The 16,962-nt window shown below is 38.4% G+C and overlaps 1 protein-coding gene across 13 annotated transcripts in view; it reads left to right on the top strand.

The window, feature by feature from the left end:
- DNM1L (dynamin 1 like) overlaps window positions 1-16,962 on the top strand; it is a 90,672-nt gene that overhangs the window by 37,960 nt on the left and 35,750 nt on the right. The window contains exons 1-3 of one of the 13 annotated variants that reach the window (XM_030804860.1): window positions 10,254-10,405; window positions 14,653-14,691; window positions 16,193-16,239. The exons of 6 other annotated variants lie outside the window; for them this stretch is intronic. Coding sequence is in view for 4 of the 7 variants with exons in the window: in XM_030804857.1 (XP_030660717.1) it covers window positions 15,599-15,641; window positions 16,193-16,239 (90 nt within the window). In the remaining 3 variants the exon portion in view is untranslated. Of the gene's footprint in view, window positions 1-10,252; window positions 10,406-14,545; window positions 15,642-16,192; window positions 16,240-16,962 lie in introns of those variants that run through there. 6 more of the 13 variants (XM_030804857.1, XM_030804862.1, XM_030804861.1 and 3 more) reach the window with 6 other exon arrangements.

Below are 16,962 nucleotides of genomic sequence, written 5' to 3' on the forward strand. Positions count from 1 at the left end.
TCGTAGATGGCTGCCTTCTTGCTGTTCCGTGGTGTCTTCTGTGTCTAAATTTCCTCTTCTTGTAAGAATGTCAGTCAGTTTGGATTATGGGCCCACCGCCCCAATAGCCTTGTTTTTTTAAGATGGAGTCTCGCCGTGTCGCCAGGCTGGAGTGCAGAGGTGCGATCTCGGCTCACTGTAACCTCTGCCTCCCTGGTTCAAGCGATTCTCCTGCCTCAGCCTCCCAAGTAGCTGGGACTATAGGCACGTGCCACCACGCCCAGCTAATTTTTGTGTTTTTTAGTAGAGACGGGGTTGGGTTTTCATCGTGTTGGCCAGGATGATCTCAATCTCTTGACCTCGTGATCCACCCGCCTTGGCCTCCCGAAGTGCTGGGATTACAGGCATGAGCCACCATGCCCAGCCGGACTTGTTTTAACTTAATCGCCTCTTTAAAGGCCCTGTCTGCAAATATAGGCGCATTCCGAGGTACTGGGGGTTAGGGCTTCAACATATAAATTTTGGGAAGACACAATTAAGTCTGTTACAACCTGTCCTAAAAAGGCAGATCAAAAACATATGTTATGGAATTTATTAGAGATAAGAGATTGAAGGTGAGAGCTAAGAGAGCCAAAAGCCTGATCATAGATGATTGGTTAAGGGCCCTTGGAGCAGATGAGGAGAGAAACAATAATCCTAACTGATAAAAGAGAAAAGTTCCCCCAGAGCTGAAGTACGACATCTTCAGGTCTCAATTGCTGCACATAAATATTGAGAGAAGAGACATACCCTGGTTAAATTTCTGAAATTAAAACAAAAGAATACTACAAGCTTCTAAATTGAAATAGGAGAGAGGAAAAAAAAAAAGCTTTCTTAAACGGGAAAGAGAATCAGACTGGCATTAGACTTCCAGTCTGTCACAGTAACTGTTATTGCATGGAGAAATGTTTAAATTTAGAGTTCTAAGGGAAATTGTGATTATAAAATTCTGTATTCATTCATACTATAACCATTTCTCTTTTTTTCTTTTGGGTGGTATGTATTTTAATTTTTTTAAATTTTGCTCATTCCATTCTATAGAATAAGATTTACATTTAAGTAAAATTAATTAAAATCTAAGCAGAGAGATCAAGTTAAGCACAGGCTCCAAGAAGTCCTGCTGGGATCTCAGCAATAGAGACAACATGTTAAAAGTTTTAGTTTGAATGTATGGAATTTGTTTGTTTGTTTGTTTGTTTTGGTGCATTCTAGAGTCTCCAAGAGTCAGTCACCAGGGAGTACCCGTTAGGTAGGTGATACTTATTTTAACAGCACCTAAACTGGGGTTTAGGAGCTATATTTTCCAAGAAGTGACTCAGTCTAATTCTGAAATGACCAAAGCGGTTCATATCATTTTATTCACATTTGAACTCCACTGGAGTCAGGGATGAAATGTCATCTTCTGTTCCAACAATGAAGTCTTCAGGTAATGTCCAGGTGCTTCAGAACTAACTAGTCGTCATAAGAACACAGAGTCCATAATTTCTCCAATGTATAGCTTTTTGTGGTTTCTAGAAGCATCAGATGAATCACAGTGCTACCAAATTCCACACAGAACCAGTCACAGTGTCCTTCCCATCCATCTTAACATTAGGCTCATTTTTACATTTCAGGTATTTGTACATTTTCACAGTGTAATAGGGACATATATCACTGTGGAAGTTCCACTCACTGTCAGTCACGAAGTAGCTGTAATCTGTATATTTTTTTTATGCACTCATGTGAAATTTATATACACACATATAATCCCAGTTTGTTCACTTATACTGTTATATAATGGTCCATTATAGGAATATATCCTATTGAAATTTGTGTGTTCCCCAGTGTTTGCTATAGCTGTTTTTGTAAACAATGGTACTGCGGATATTCATATAAATGTCTCATGTTTGAGAATTTCTCTAATGAATCAAGGAGTGGAATTGCCAGACCGTAGGGTATATTTATTGGATATTGCTGTTGCTCCTCAGGATGGCTGTAATTTACATTCCCATCAACAGAGTGAAGTTTGTTTATTTATATCTGTACTTTCTATAGTCACATTTTAAATTTATGGTACCTCATTGTGGTTTCTGTTGCATCCTCCTGATTACTAGTGAGTGTGAGCATCTTATCATATTTCTTGGCTCTTTGAGGTTTTGTTTTGTGAGTTTTTGTTCATATCTCTGCACATTATTTTCTGTTAGGTATTTTTAAAAATTTGATTTGTGGGAGTTATTTATACATTTTGGTTACCAGTTACTTATGGATCACAAATGTTTTCCCTGAATTTTTTCTATGAGGAAAAGAAGTTTTAATTTTATTGTGGTTGAATTATCTTCTATGGTTTTGTATACTTTGTATATCGTTTAAGAAGTCATTCTCCTTTATTTTGTTTTTTAACAGCTTCATTGCGATACACTCTATATACCATAACATTCACCCATTTACAATGTGTAATTCAGTGTTTTTTTAGCATATTTGTAGAGTCGCACAACCATCACCTTAAACTTTTCTTTTTTCTTTTCTTTTTGAGCCAGGGTCTCACTCTCTTGCCCAGGCTGGAGTGCAGTGGCATGACCACGGCTCAGTGCAGCCTCAATCTCCTGGGCTCAAGTGATCCATCTGTCTAAGCCTCCCGAGCAGCTGAGACTACAGGCATGTGCAACCTTGCCTGGCTAATTTGTTTATTTTTTGTAAAGATGAGGTTTCACCATGTTGCCCAGGATGGTCTTTAACTCCTTGGCCTCAAGTGATCTGCCTACCTCAGCCTCCCACATTGCTGGGGTTACAGGCATGTGCCACCTCGCCTGGCTTTTCCATCACCTTTAAACTAATTTTAGAATATACCATCATTCCAGAAAGAAACCTCGTATCCATTAGTAGTCACTCCCCAGTCTTCTTCACTCTATCCCTAAACAGCCACATAATCTACTTTCTAGCTATAGATTTGCCTATTTTGGACAGTTCCCTTTTTTTGAGATGGAGTCTTGCCCAGGCTGGAGTGCAGTGGTGCAATCTTGGCTCACTAGAACCTCCGTCTCCTGGGTTCAAGCAATTCTGCTGCCTCAGCCTCTCCTGAGTAGCTGGGACTACAGGCGCGTGCCACCTTGCCTGTATAATTTTTGTATTTTTAGTTGAGATGGGGTTTCACCATGTTGACCAGGTTGGTCTTGAACTCCTAACCTTGTGATCCGCCCGCCTTGGCCTCCCAAAGTGCTGGGATTACAGGCGTCAGCCACTGCGCCCGGCCGTATTTTGGACATTTCATATAAACAGGGTCAAATAATATGTGGTCTTTTGTGACTGACTGACTTTAACTTAGCAGAATAATGTTTTTAGGTTCATCCATGTTGGAGCGTGCATCGGTACCTTATTCCTTTTTATGACTGAAGTATAAAATAACTTTTATAAGACTAAACATTAGTCTTGATACTTCTAGTGGATTAAATATCCATATTAGGGATCCAGGGAAGATGACAGCAGTGGTAGAATAGTTTCCTAAATATCTATATGACTTTCCCCTAAAACAGAACAAATAGGATAGGAAAACCAAAAACACATAGAAAACGTGTACAAGAAAATTAGTTGACTATGTTTCTCTACAAACGCTCAAATACCAGCAGATTGGGAACAAACCATTGTTATCCATACTGGAAGAAGCAGAAGGAAGCAGTGGAACATCTGATGGAGCGGAGAATTGTAAATAACCCAAAGGCAATCACTAGAAAGCTTTTTAAATGGCCGATTTTAGAATACCAGCTGAAATGGGAATTTGGGAAGGGTATTGCACACATCGATAATGGGTGAGTGAAAGGGATCAGTTTTAAAGTCTGAAGAGACTAGCACTCCTTCATGAAACTTTAAAAACTAACCAGAGCTCCCTTCCAGGCCCACTCCTCACAAGAAGAAGGAACCGAGGATACAATTGAGTATCCTCTGAAGAATACAGACCAAGGAAAGAGAAGGTCCAGATAAAAGCAAGGGAGGTAAACAGGGCCAAGATAGCTCAGAAAGCAAGAAACTATTATTTTTGAATACTATATGAAAACAACAAGAGGGAGTTTTAGAGTATAAAGGCAGAATAGCTATTCAGAGCCAAGCCTCTTTCAAAAGTCAACAGTACGAAATGATTGTTGTCAAATCTCATGCAAATTTTTGAAGAAAAACAAGACCCCTTAGACAAGGAAATGAAAGCACACCAGAAAGACATACTTAGAAAACAAACAAAAACTGTGAGATATTAAGACAAAAGGCAAGACAGAAGACACTACAATGATAAGACATTTCAAAAATTAATTTGCGTAAGAAAAATTAAAAAATTAAGTGATAGTGAAGTATTATAAATAAAAGAAAATGGCTGGACATGGTGGCTTACACCTGTAATCCCAGCACTTTAGGAGGTTGAGGCAGGAGGGTCGCTGGAGTCCAGGAATTTGAGACCAGCCTGGGCAACATGATGAAACCCTGTCTCTACAAAAAATAGAAAAATTAGCTGGATGTGATGGTGTATGCCTGTAGTCCCAGCCCCTCAGGAGGGTGAGGTGGGAGGATCACCTGAGCCTGGGAAGGTTGAGGCTGCAGTGAGTGTGCTGGTGCCACTGCACACCAGCCTGGGCAACAGAGTGAGACCTTGTCTGGGATAAATTAAATGAATGAATGAATGAAATGAAACAAAATTTATTTTAGAAATGATGACAAATTGGAACACAAGAGCGAGTAAACGTAACAGATAATACCTTATGAGGGAAAGAAGCTGAAAAGGAGAAAGACATTAAAAATAAAGAGATATAAAAAGAATTTTGTAGAAATTGACACGTTGGAAACAAGTGAAGAAAATCCAACATATGTAAATTAGGTGTCCCCAAAGAAGAAAACTATAGCAAGGGAACAGAATGGGTACTAAAAATTACAATACAAGACAATTTTAATGAAATAAAAGTAGATGGGGAAGTAAATTTTGGAAGAGTACAGCACATACCTAAGAACAGTGACACGGTAGACCAACAGTGAGACACAGTCTAGAAAAATTATGGGACTTTAAAGGAAAAATAAAAATCCTCAGACATACAGGCAGAAGTCACAAAATCTCTCACCTTTATAAGTAAAGGAAAATCAGGGCCAGGTGTGGTAGCTCATACCTGTAGTCCCAACACTTTTGAGAGGCCGAGGTGGGGGTATCGCTTGAGCCCAGGAGTTTGAGACCAGCCTGGGCAATATAGTGAGACAGCCTGTCTCCACACACACAAACACACACACGCACACACGCAATATAGTGAGACCCTGTCTACACATGCATGCATGCACACGCTGGGTGTGGTGGTGTGAGCTCGTAGTCCAAGTTACTTGGAAGGCTGAGAGGAGGATCTATTGAGCCCAGGAATTGGAGGCTGCAGTGAGCTGTGATTGCACCACTGCACTCCAGCCTGGGCAACAGAGCTAGACAGTGTCTCTAAAAAAAAAAAAAAAAATCAGATTACTGCCTTTTTTTTTTTTTTTTTTTTTGAGACGGAGTTTTGTTCTTGTCACCCAGGCTGGAGTGCAATGGCACGATCTCGGCTCACTGCAACCTCCGCCTCCCGGGTTCAAGTGATTATCCTATCTCAGCCTCCTGAGTAGCTGGGATTACAGGCATCTGCCACCACACTCGGCTAATTTTTGTATTTTTAGTAGAGATGGGGTTTCACCATGTTGGCCAGGCTGGTCTCAAACTCCTTACCTCAAGTGATCCGCCCACCTCAGCCTCCCAAAGTGCTAGGATTACAGGCGTGAGCCACCACACCCGGGCTGGTGTACACTTTCTTATCTTAAATATGGAATTTCATTGTCTCCTTTCTCCTATGACAGTAGGGAGGCCAAGGTGGGTGGATCACTTGAGGTCAGGAGTTTGAGACCAGCCTGGCCAACATGGTGAAAACCTGTCTCTACTAAAAATACAAAAATTAGCCAGGTGTGGTGGCAGGTACCTGTAATCCCAGCTACTCGGGAGGCTGAGGCAAGAGAGTCACTTGAACCAGTGAGATGGAGGCTGCTGTGAGCCACGATTATGCCGCTGCACTCCAGCCTAGGTGATAGAGTGAGACTCTCTAAAAAAAATAAAAAAAAAAAAGTCACAAACAATATGCTAGAATTTGAAGAATATTGTTCCCATTAGCCCTTCCTGGGGAATCTACTAGAGAAGGGGTGTCAGAATCAGAATGTCTAGAGACACATTAAAGGCTGGTGATTTGTATCACGTGTAACTAAGACCAAATGAGGGTTTGAAAGAAGATAATGGCCTGTAAAGAGGTGGGAAGGAGGATGGAGGGATTATATGCAAAACATTTAAAAACTACTTTCAGTAATAATGGTGGTGGTGGTAGTATCGGTGGTATTATTTGGACAATCTGTGTGTAACATGAAATAAAAAGCAAACAAGTAATTGTTTTATTCTAATTCTGTCGCAAACTGTCATTGAGAACCACAGCTCTTGGTGTGGAAGAAAGAAGATAGAGATGACTGATTATAGGAATGTATGTTTATGTTAGGGGTGGGTGAGGGTTGCAAGTGTTGGTAGCTGAAATAGAGAAAAAAGCTAATGTTTCAACTCAGGGAGGTTTTTTAAAGAACAGATAAACCCTCCTTTCATCAGGAGAAAAAAAGAAGAAATTAGCAATATTAAAAAAATCAATTACAAAGCAAAATCAGCAAAATATTTGGCCAATAAAATCAATTTAATAGTCATTTGGAAAGTTTCATAAAAAAAGAACGTAAAATATTAGAAATAAGAAAAATGAACAAATTCTAAGAATATTATGAGTAGTTATGCCTATAAATTTGAAAATCAGAGAATTTGATTTTTTTTATGGACACATTTTGTCAGACATATAAAGAACAGGAAATGTCTATATGTTGTTAAAATTATTTCAGAGTACAGTATCAGAGTACAGAAATGAAATGATGGAAAGCACCCTGTTTTATTTAATGAGAGGGGCTACCCTGGATATCACAACTGCAGTTTCGCAGACATGTCTTACATTCTTCAATTTAACTCTCCAGATCCATTCAGCATTTGTGTTTTCCATCATAGGGGACCTTTCTGGACAACATGAATGAGCCCCTGTGTCCTCTGTCTTCTGATTTGGGTGTGGAAATGAGGAGCCCTGGCAGGGAATTGGAGGAAAGAGGAGAAAAAAAGTCCCGGTCTTGATCCCCCATCTCATACATTCTGTATGTAGGAGCCTGGGGCTGGCTGGCTGTGTCACTCTTAGTCCTGGTCCTTCCTTTTAGGCTTCAGGGTGATGAGAGCTGCTCTCTTGTTACTAGCCTGGGTTACTGCAATATCCCTTGTGATTTCCTATAAGCCTCACCCACAGCTTTGTAAATAGTCCCTTTGTAAATAAACCCTCTTTAAATTAATCTAATTTGAGTGGGCCATCTGCTTCCTGCAGACCCTGTCTGACATAACAGATGAAATTAGGACTTTTGCATTTGTAGAAAATAAGTTTTTAAAGTACAAGTTTTGACTAAGAAAAAAATATAGAATATACTGTATAGAAAAATAAGTTTATTGCAAACTTAAGAAAAATGGCAAATTTAGAAATTTTAAAAATGTATAATAGAGGTTTATATATTACTTGATTATCCCATTAGCTGTTAGTATTGATATTTTTGATTATTTATTAATTGGATATTGGTATTGTATATATGTTAAATTTCCTGAATGTAAGTGTTGTGGTGGCTGGTTCCTGGAATCCCAGCTACTCAGGAGGCTGAGGTGGCCTGAGGATCTCTTGAGGCCAGAAGTTAGAGGCTGCAGTGAGCTATGATCACGCCATTGCACTCCAGCCTGAATGACAGAATGAGACCCCCATCTCAAAAAAAAAAAAAAAAAATCCTGAATGTGATCATTGTGTTGTGGTTCTATAGAAGAATGCCCTTGTTCTTAGGAGATGCATGCCACAATGTTTAGAGTGGAGTATCGTGATTTCTGTAACTAACTCTCAAATGGGACAGCAAAAGGAAAAAAAGTCTTTGTGTGTACATGTAAGGAGAGAGAGACATAAAGTAAATGTGTCAAAATGTTAATAAGTGGTGAATTATGTTAAGATATATGAGTATTCACTGTTAACATTCTTGCAACTTTTTTTGTGGCATTGAAAATTTCAAAATAAAAAGTTGGAAAATATTTAAAACAACGAAAAATGAAACACTTATTATGGATAAAAAACTTTGTTATAAACTAATAAGAAATATATAAAATGCTAGCATTTGAATAAGCAAATCACTAAAGGAGAAATACAGAAAGCCATTAATCAAAAGGATGCTTGACCTTAATAATAAAGGAATGTAAATTTAAATGAGCTGTTGGTATCCATCTATCAAAGTAGCAAAGATTCAAAAAACGATGCTTTGGGAGGCCGAGGCGGGCGAATCACTTGAGGTCAGGAGTTTGAAACCAGCCTGGCCCACATGGTGAAACCCTGTCTCTACTAAAAATACAAAACCGCTGGGCGTGGTGTCACACGCCTGTGATCCCAGCTACTTGGGAGGGTGAGGCAGGAGAACTGCTTGAACCTGGGAGGTAGAGGTTGCAGAGAGCCAAGATTGTGCCACTGCACTCCAGCAGCCTGGGCGACAGAGCAAGACTCCATCTCAAAAAAAAAAAAAAAAAAAAAAAAAAAAAAGAAAGCAATGATGCTTAATACTGATGGAGCTGTAGCAAATTGAACAAACTGGTAACTCTTGGAAGTATAGCTTGATGCCCTCTTCTTTGCAGTCTGGCAGTATCTATGAATGCTTAAAATCTGTATGCTCGTTAATAACGGCAATTTAACTTAAATGAAGTAAATCTAGTGAGATAATAAGTGAGTAAGGTTATATGTATTACCACATTCATTGCAGCATTGTTAAAAACAGCAGAAACCAAAAACCATCTAAATGCTCATCAGTTCGGGTTTGGTTTTATACATAGTAGAATACTGTTTTAGCTATTTCTGTTCTTTGAGAAAGAGTCTCGCTCTATGCTCAGGCTGGAGTGCAGTGGTGCGACCTCGGCTCACTGCAATCTCCACCTCCCGGGTTCAAGCGATTCTCCTGCCTCAGCCTCCTGAGTAGCTGGGATTACAGGCGCGTGCCACCACACCCAACTAATTTTTGTATTTTTAGTAGAGAGCGTTTTGCCATGTCGGCCAGGCTGGTCTCGAACTCCTGACCTCAAGTGATCTGCCTGCCTCAGCCTCCCAAAGTGCTGGGATTAACACAGAAGTAGATAATGTATTGATATGGAACAATATCCCTGATTATTACATTAAAAATAAAAGGTTAGGCCAGGAGCAGTGGTTCATGCCTGTAATCCCAGCACTTGGGAGACGGAGGTGGGAGGATTGCTTGAGCCCAGGAGTTTGAGACAAGCCTGGGCAACATGGCAAAGCCTCACCTTTACAAAATACAAAAATTAGCCAGGTATAGTAGCGCATGCCCGTAGTCTCAGCTACTGGGAAGGCTGATGTGGGAGGATCACCAGATCCTGGGGAGGTCAAGGCTGCAATGAGCTGTGATCACACCACTGCACTCTAGCCTGGGTAATAGAGTGACACACTGTAATAATAATAATTAATAAAAATAGAAGATTAGAGAAAAAGATATGCATTACTGTCCCATTTACAGTAAAATAACTACATATTATAGGCATGATTTTATATATACCAGTATTGTGTAGGTTTTGAAACCTGGTTGGTGGAGTATCAAAATAGGTGGGATAATTATGGGAAAACAGGGCTTTTATTTTCTCGTTTTGGCTTAAAAACAAATAGATCATGTAATAGGAAATAAAATTATCTTTCATTTAAAAAGTCTGTGGCCGGGCATGGTGGCTCACACCTGTAATCCCAGCACTTTGGGAGGCTGAGGCAGGTGGATCACCTGAGGTCGGGAGTTCGAGACCAGCCTGACCAACATGGAGAAACCCTATCTCTACTAAAAATACAAAAAATTGGCCGGGCATGGTGGTGCACGCCTGTAATCCCAGCTATTTGGGAGGCTGAGGCAGGAGAATTGCTTGAACCCGGGAAGTGGAGGTTGCGGTGAGCTGAGATCGTGCCATTGCACTCCAGCCAAGCCAACAAGAGCAAAACTCCGTCTCAAAAAAAAAAAAAAAAAAAGTCTCTGCACTAATTTTTCCTTTAAAATAATTCTGTATGCTGGTTTGTTAGTATAGTTTATTGAATTAACAAAAAATGTGTTAAGAAACTCATTTTGCTCTTGTATATATTCTGTTTTCAGAGCAGCGGAAAGAGCTCAGTGCTAGAAAGCCTGGTGGGGAGGGACCTGCTTCCCAGAGGTACTGGAATTGTCACCCGGAGACCTCTCATTCTGCAACTGGTCCATGTTTCACAAGAAGATAAACGAAAAACAACAGGAGAAGAAAATGGTAAATTTCAGATTTGAGACAAGAATTATTCTACAGTTCTTCATTTTTGATCTATTCTTAAAAAGATATGAATCGATAATTAGAAATTAGTGACTGTAGCATAATTAGAAGTCCTGTGAGAAGTAGTATGGATCTTTCTTAATGTAAAAAAAGAGTAGTTTTTGTTTTGTTTTGTTTTGTTTTTGAGATGGGAGTCTTACTCTGTCGCCCAGGCTGGAGTGCAGTGGTGCGATCTTGGCTCACTGCAACCTCCACCTCCTGGGCTCAAGCAGTTCTCCTGCCTCAGCCTGCCAAGTAGCTGGGATTACAGGCGCCCACCACCACGCCCAGCTAATTTTTGTATTTTTAGTAGAGACAGGGTTTCACTTTGTTGGCCAGGCTGGTCTCGAACTCCTGACCTCAAGTCGTCTGCCCGCCTTGCCCTCCCAAAGTGCTGTTCACGAGGCGGGCGGATCATGAGGTCAGAAGTTCGAGACCAGCCTGGCTAATATGGTGAAACCCCGTCTCTGCTAAAAATACAAAAATTAGCCAGATTTGGTGGCACATGCCTGTAGTCCCAGCTACTCGGGAGGCTGAGGCAGAAGAATCACTTGAACCCAGGAGGCGGAGGTTGCAGTGAGCTGAGATCATGCCACTGCACTCCAGCCTAGGCGACAGAGCGAGACTGTCTCAAAAAAAAAAGAAAAAAAAGAAGAAAATAGGCATCGTCCTTTATAACTGTTCTTTTTTGATTAAATTGAAAATAGGGAATGCTGTGTCTGTCAGCAGATTTTAAGTTGCTTATCAAATATGTATCCTATGTTAATTACACTTATATTAATGAGGTTTGAAATGTTGAATGAGAGTAATGTATTTAATCTTCCTATTTAGTTCAGTATTTGGCTCAGACTTTCTTATTTATAGAACTCTGTAACATAGCTCTAATTATTAAATTACTTTTGCAGCAGAGTAGCATATCTGTTACTTATCTGCAGAGATCTGTTTTCAATGCAGTTTTATTCTACTTCTTATTCTGATTTAAGATAGGATGATAGTTTTGACAAAATTGAACTTAATTTCCGTGTCTGATTTTTTCATTTACTGTAGGAGCTGTTGGTGGTGATGACTTGAATTTTTTTTTTAATGGGGAAAAAAACCTCATGAGCATCTGCTATGACTCTAGAATGTTAGTCACTGAAGCAAGTCAGTGTAGTTGTAGATGCTGCAAGTAATATTTTTAGATAGACTGCCAGTGGATATGTGAGAGCCTTTTAATTACATTAGGTAGCTTCTGGGTATGTTATTCATCACTTTGAATTTCTCTAATACTTATTGAAGTTCTGAACCTTGAATTTAATCATTTTGGATTAATCTGGGGTTCACCTTCAAATGTATAGAATAACACTTATAAAATTTCATCCCCACTAACTGATTTCATCAAATTTACCAAACACCTGAAACTAAGACCTTAAGACACTATATGAGATTAGGTCTCTCTCTCTCTTTTTTTTTTTTTTTTTTAACTTTTCATTTTCTTCTGTCACCTTGAGAGGGCCCATGATATCCTATCTCTCAGAAACTATTTGAATTGTGGGCAGTGTTTCCTTAGATAAAATTGTGCTTGTTAGAAAAGGGTGTACATTTCAGCTATCGTAGTGTCAGCTCTTTGGTATCTTTGTTTTTATGTCCACTCTATTTCGTTGATGTCTCCTCTTAGTGGTTGGTCAGTAAATCTGCCTACCTACTGTTTTTTTCCAAGCTTAGTGCTCATTTTGTGTATATATTTGCTTAAAATGACAACTCAACTACCCCAAACACAATATGGATTATATAAATTTGAGTACTAGATTTCACGTGTTTTATTCTAGCATAGACAGTTCGTTAGTTTTTCATCAAAGCTTCTTTATCTTTGGAATAAACAATTCTAGCATATCATAAATCATTCTAACCCAGAGAAAATTAGAAACCATGAAGCAGATAAACAATAATAGTTAGCTAGAAGAGTGTGAACTACCTGACAGCATGATACTAAGAGAGGAGAAAGGGAGGAAAAGATAAACTTTCAAAAAAAAAAAAATCAGTTACTAACATTTTGTGTAGGGATTTTAGCCAGTGAAGGCTTAGTTACGTGACAAAGACCTAGGTTACCAATAGTAGATGCAGAGTAAGATACATTCTAAGATGACATGGAGAAGTATAATCCCTTTTAGATGTAGCTTCATCAAAACTGGCTAAAGTAAAATATCTTAGTGTTTAATATGTATAATTCAATCATCAGGAAATTTATTTAGCATAGGATTCTTCATTCTGTCAACTGTGGGATAACTGGGGTGTCAATATGTAGATTTATGGTCATCTCAGCTTGCTGCCTACTTCTGCCAATGTAAAAGAATTTTCTGTTAAATTTTTATTAAAAACAATACTAAACTATGTTTTAGAGTGGAGTGGTGGTTCAGTTTGAATAGAACTCCACAGTTATCTTTCATATATTTGTAAGAAGTAAATCAAGCTTTCCTCAGCTTTCCTTTGAGACAAAATCCAAAAGTAGCATGCTGATTCAAGGCCAAAATTGTGCTATATATGATACTTCTGAACAGTGTCAGTAGAAATTTGAAAAAAAAAAAATGTGGAAAAAAAAAAGAATTTATTTTGGGGAGAAAAGTTGTTGAACTAAAGCAAAAGCTTTTTGTTTTCTTTTTAAAAATGCAAACATAGGCCGGGCGCGGTGGCTTACGCCTGTAATCCTAGCACTTTGGGAGGCTGAGGTGGGTGGATCACCTGAGGTCAGGAGTTCGAGACCAGCCTGGCAACATGGTGAAACATCGTCTCTACTAAAAATACAAAAATAAGCTAGGTGTGGTGGCGGGTGCCTGTAATCCCAGCTAATCGATTAGGAGGCTGAGGCAGGAGAATTGCTTGAACCCGGGAGGCGGAGGTTGCAGTGAGCCGAGATCAAGCCATTGCACTCCAGCCTGGGCAACAGAGCAAGACTCCATCTCAAAAAAAAAAAAAATGCAAACATGTTTCATAGAATAATGCTTAAAATCTTGGTATAATTTGAAATTTTACCCCCATTTCATTAAGTAGCCTATTTGTAAAAGCAATCAGTTGCTCCCCAAAAAGCAGTAAAATTATACATTAGAATTAAAGGAAAAAGGATTAATTTTTCTGCATAGGGTGCTGTGATACACATAGTAGTCTCCCTTTGGATTGAGTCCATGAAGGTGAAGAGTTAACTTTCTGCGGTGTTCTATTAAATCCAATATATGTTTAAATAAAATACCCTTATACAGTCCAGTCTTAGCTAATGGGGCAAACATTTGCATATACTTACCAACTTTTAAGGTTTTGAAAGATGTATTTAGTATATTTTGTAGATTTTTAAAAATCAGGCAATTTATCTTTTCCCGTAGTAGGTTATCAGATACCTCAGACAAAGTTTTTTTTTTTTTTTTTTTTTTTTTCAGGCAGAGTCTTGCTCTGTTGCCCAGGCTGGTGTGCAGTGGCGCAATGATCTCAGCTCACTGAAACCTCCTGGGTTCAAGCAATTCTCCTGCCTCAGCCTCCTGAATAGCTGGGATTACAGGTGTGAGCCACTATGCCCAGCTAATTTTTGCATTTTTAGTAGAGACAGGGTTTTGCCACGTTGGCCAGGCTGGTCTTGAACTCCTGACCTCAGGTGATCCGTCTGCCTCGGCTTCTCAAAGTGCTGGGATTAGAAGTGTGAGCCCCACACCCGACCCAAATTTTTGAATAGTGAATTAATTGTGCTTCATTTGTGTCAGAATTAGAAATAATGGTCACATAACTTTTTTATTAACTTTAAAAATTTAATTTTTATTTTTTAGAGTAGTCAAGTGCAGTAGTGAGAAGGCGGGAAAGAGTAGAACAAGGAGTTCCATCTGTAACTGACTGAACAATCAATTGAGATAACTACTTTCAGACAAGCCAGATATAACTAATCATATTGGAAAGGTTGTTTCCTAAAAATGTTAAAAATAAGTTATGGCAAGCAATATGCTTTGTTTCTATGACTTAAAAATATTATATACATCCCTCTAATTCTAGTTGTATTTTGCACTACTCAGTGGGATTCTTAATTTTTCTTCTGAGCCACTAACTTTACTTTTGTCAGTAAATTTTGAATGATTGAATGCTATGTGCATTTGAAATGTGATCAGGTTTCTGCACATTTGAATTTTTAATAAGGTTTAAAATTTTAGGGATAAGCACTAAACTTATTCTGTGCTGTTTCTCTTTAACTACAGACCCTGCTACATGGAAAAACTCAAGACACCTTTCTAAAGGTTTCCTTTATCCATTTGCTTTTGACCCTTTTTTTCTCTTATGCCTGCATGTGTGCTTATGTACTATTACAGGCTGTGTGCATTTTTTTTCTTCCATTTTTATTTGCCCATCCACATTGATTGCAGGTTTTAGTGGTTCTTGTTATTTTTTTGGCATTGCATCAAAATGCAAGCTTTTTTGGTGGTGAATGTAATTTATTTTATTTTTATTTTTGAAGACATGCTTGTGAAGCCAAGCCTTTTTAAATATAATAAGATAAATTAGAAACAGCTCTTTGGTATGTAGTACTTGCATTTTGTGAGTTCTGTTCACCTAGATTACTCCAGTCCTCCAATGAGACTTCTTGGAAGAAGGTACTAAGCTACAAGTAGGTGAGCATTTTATCTGCAAAAAGGATCCGGTTTTATTTACCTTTATTCCACCAAAAGACCGACTCACTCCTCTGTTTGTCTGAATATCTTATAATCATTTTTATTTAGACTTCAGGAGGCTGATATGCATTATTCAATACACTTATTAAGGTATTTTAACCTTTTCTAAATTTGACAAAAGCAAAACAGCTGTTGTTTGGAGAAGATAAAGTTAGATTATCTTTCCACAATTAAACAGTTCTAGTTTTTCTGGGAAAAACTGACTATATCTTGCTCTCCAAGTTTTAGACTACTTCACACAGTGCAACAGTGAATCTATTTTCCTTCCTTCAGCAAGTACAAGAGGAACAGACCTATGACTGGAAACTAATGGAGAGTGGCAACTCCTTACGCTGCATATACCAGGGTTCTTGTTTTTCCTTTTCTTCCATTTTCTTTCTTTCCTGCCTCCAGTTCCAAGGGAAAACAGTCTTGACCCTGGGGGAAAATCACCTTGAAAGTGTGTATAAATTACAAAGCAGCTAGCTCTATAATAATGAGAGAGCTCTTTAAAGGAACAGCAAGTTGTGGCTCTACAGGTAACCAACAGGAAACCAAATTTTTAAAAAGAACTGAAGAATTAGCTGTTTCATTGACACATTGTAAAATTTTTCCTTGAGTCATATGTGTAAATCTGTTACATACGTTTTTTGCGCTACTCAGTGGGATTCTTAATTTTTCTTCTTAGCTACTAACTTTACTTTCGTCAGAAAACTGCTTTTATATGTAAGATGTTCAAAACTAAAGAATATTCTTTTTACTGTAATATAACGACACAAAAAAATATGAAGAGAAATAAACAATTTTATTTGCAAAATCTAGATTTCAACTAGTGGGAAGACCTGTGAGCAGCTCTGCCTGAAGTTGGTCATGTTTTTGAAATACACCATACAATTTTTAAAATATAATTTAGCAGAAAATACAATTTTAGAAAAATATAATTTAGCAGACCTTAAAATACTTGTTAGCTTGTACTTAATGGCAAAATTAAATACAAGTTAACAAGTGTTTTATTATGTTGCCTTTTTGAATTCCTAAAGATAAAAAGTAGTTTCCATAGTTTCCAATAAATGAGTTTTTCTTTTTCCAGGGGTGGAAGCAGAAGAATGGGGTAAATTTCTTCACACCAAAAATAAGGTAATCACACATGCATATAATGAAGTAATAATGTTGAAAATAATATTTTGTATGAATACTTGATAATTTAGTTTCTAATCATTGGCAATTATGTTATTTTAAAGTAACTATAACTATTCCTTATAAAATAAATCTTAGTAACGTTTCTAACCACAGTTGTTTATTGGAAAACACTTGAAATTGAGGCCGATTTTCTCTGTGATTTGGTGATTCTTAATTGTTGTGGGATCAGGAAGCTTTGAAAAGTTCATAATGGCCAGGCATAGTGGCTCATGCAAGTAATCCCAGTACTTAGGGAGGCTAAAATGGGTGGATCACTTGAGCCCAGGAGTTCGAGTCCAGCCTGGGGAATATAGGGGGACCCTGTCTCTATAAAAACTAAAAAAAATTAGCCCCGCGTAGTGGCATGCACCTGTAGTCCTAGCTACTTGGAAGGCTGAGGCGGGAGGATGGCTTGAGGATGGGAGTTTGAGGCTGCAGTGAGCCATGATTGTGCCACTGCACTCCAGTCTGGGTGACAGAGTCAGACCCTGTCTCAAAGAAAAAAAAAAGCCAAACAAAAAAAGTCTCATAAAAAAACTATGAATCCTTAGCTCAGAAAATATGTATACATTAGAATTTTATTTATTCTCTGAAGCAAATACATAGACATCCTTGAAGTATATGGACCCCCCTCCAACTTAAGAACTTTTGATCTTATTTTGAATATTATGCTTTTTTATT

This window comes from Nomascus leucogenys, chromosome 23 (assembly GCF_006542625.1).
Source record: "Nomascus leucogenys isolate Asia chromosome 23, Asia_NLE_v1, whole genome shotgun sequence".
Taxonomy (NCBI): Eukaryota; Metazoa; Chordata; class Mammalia; order Primates; family Hylobatidae; genus Nomascus; species Nomascus leucogenys.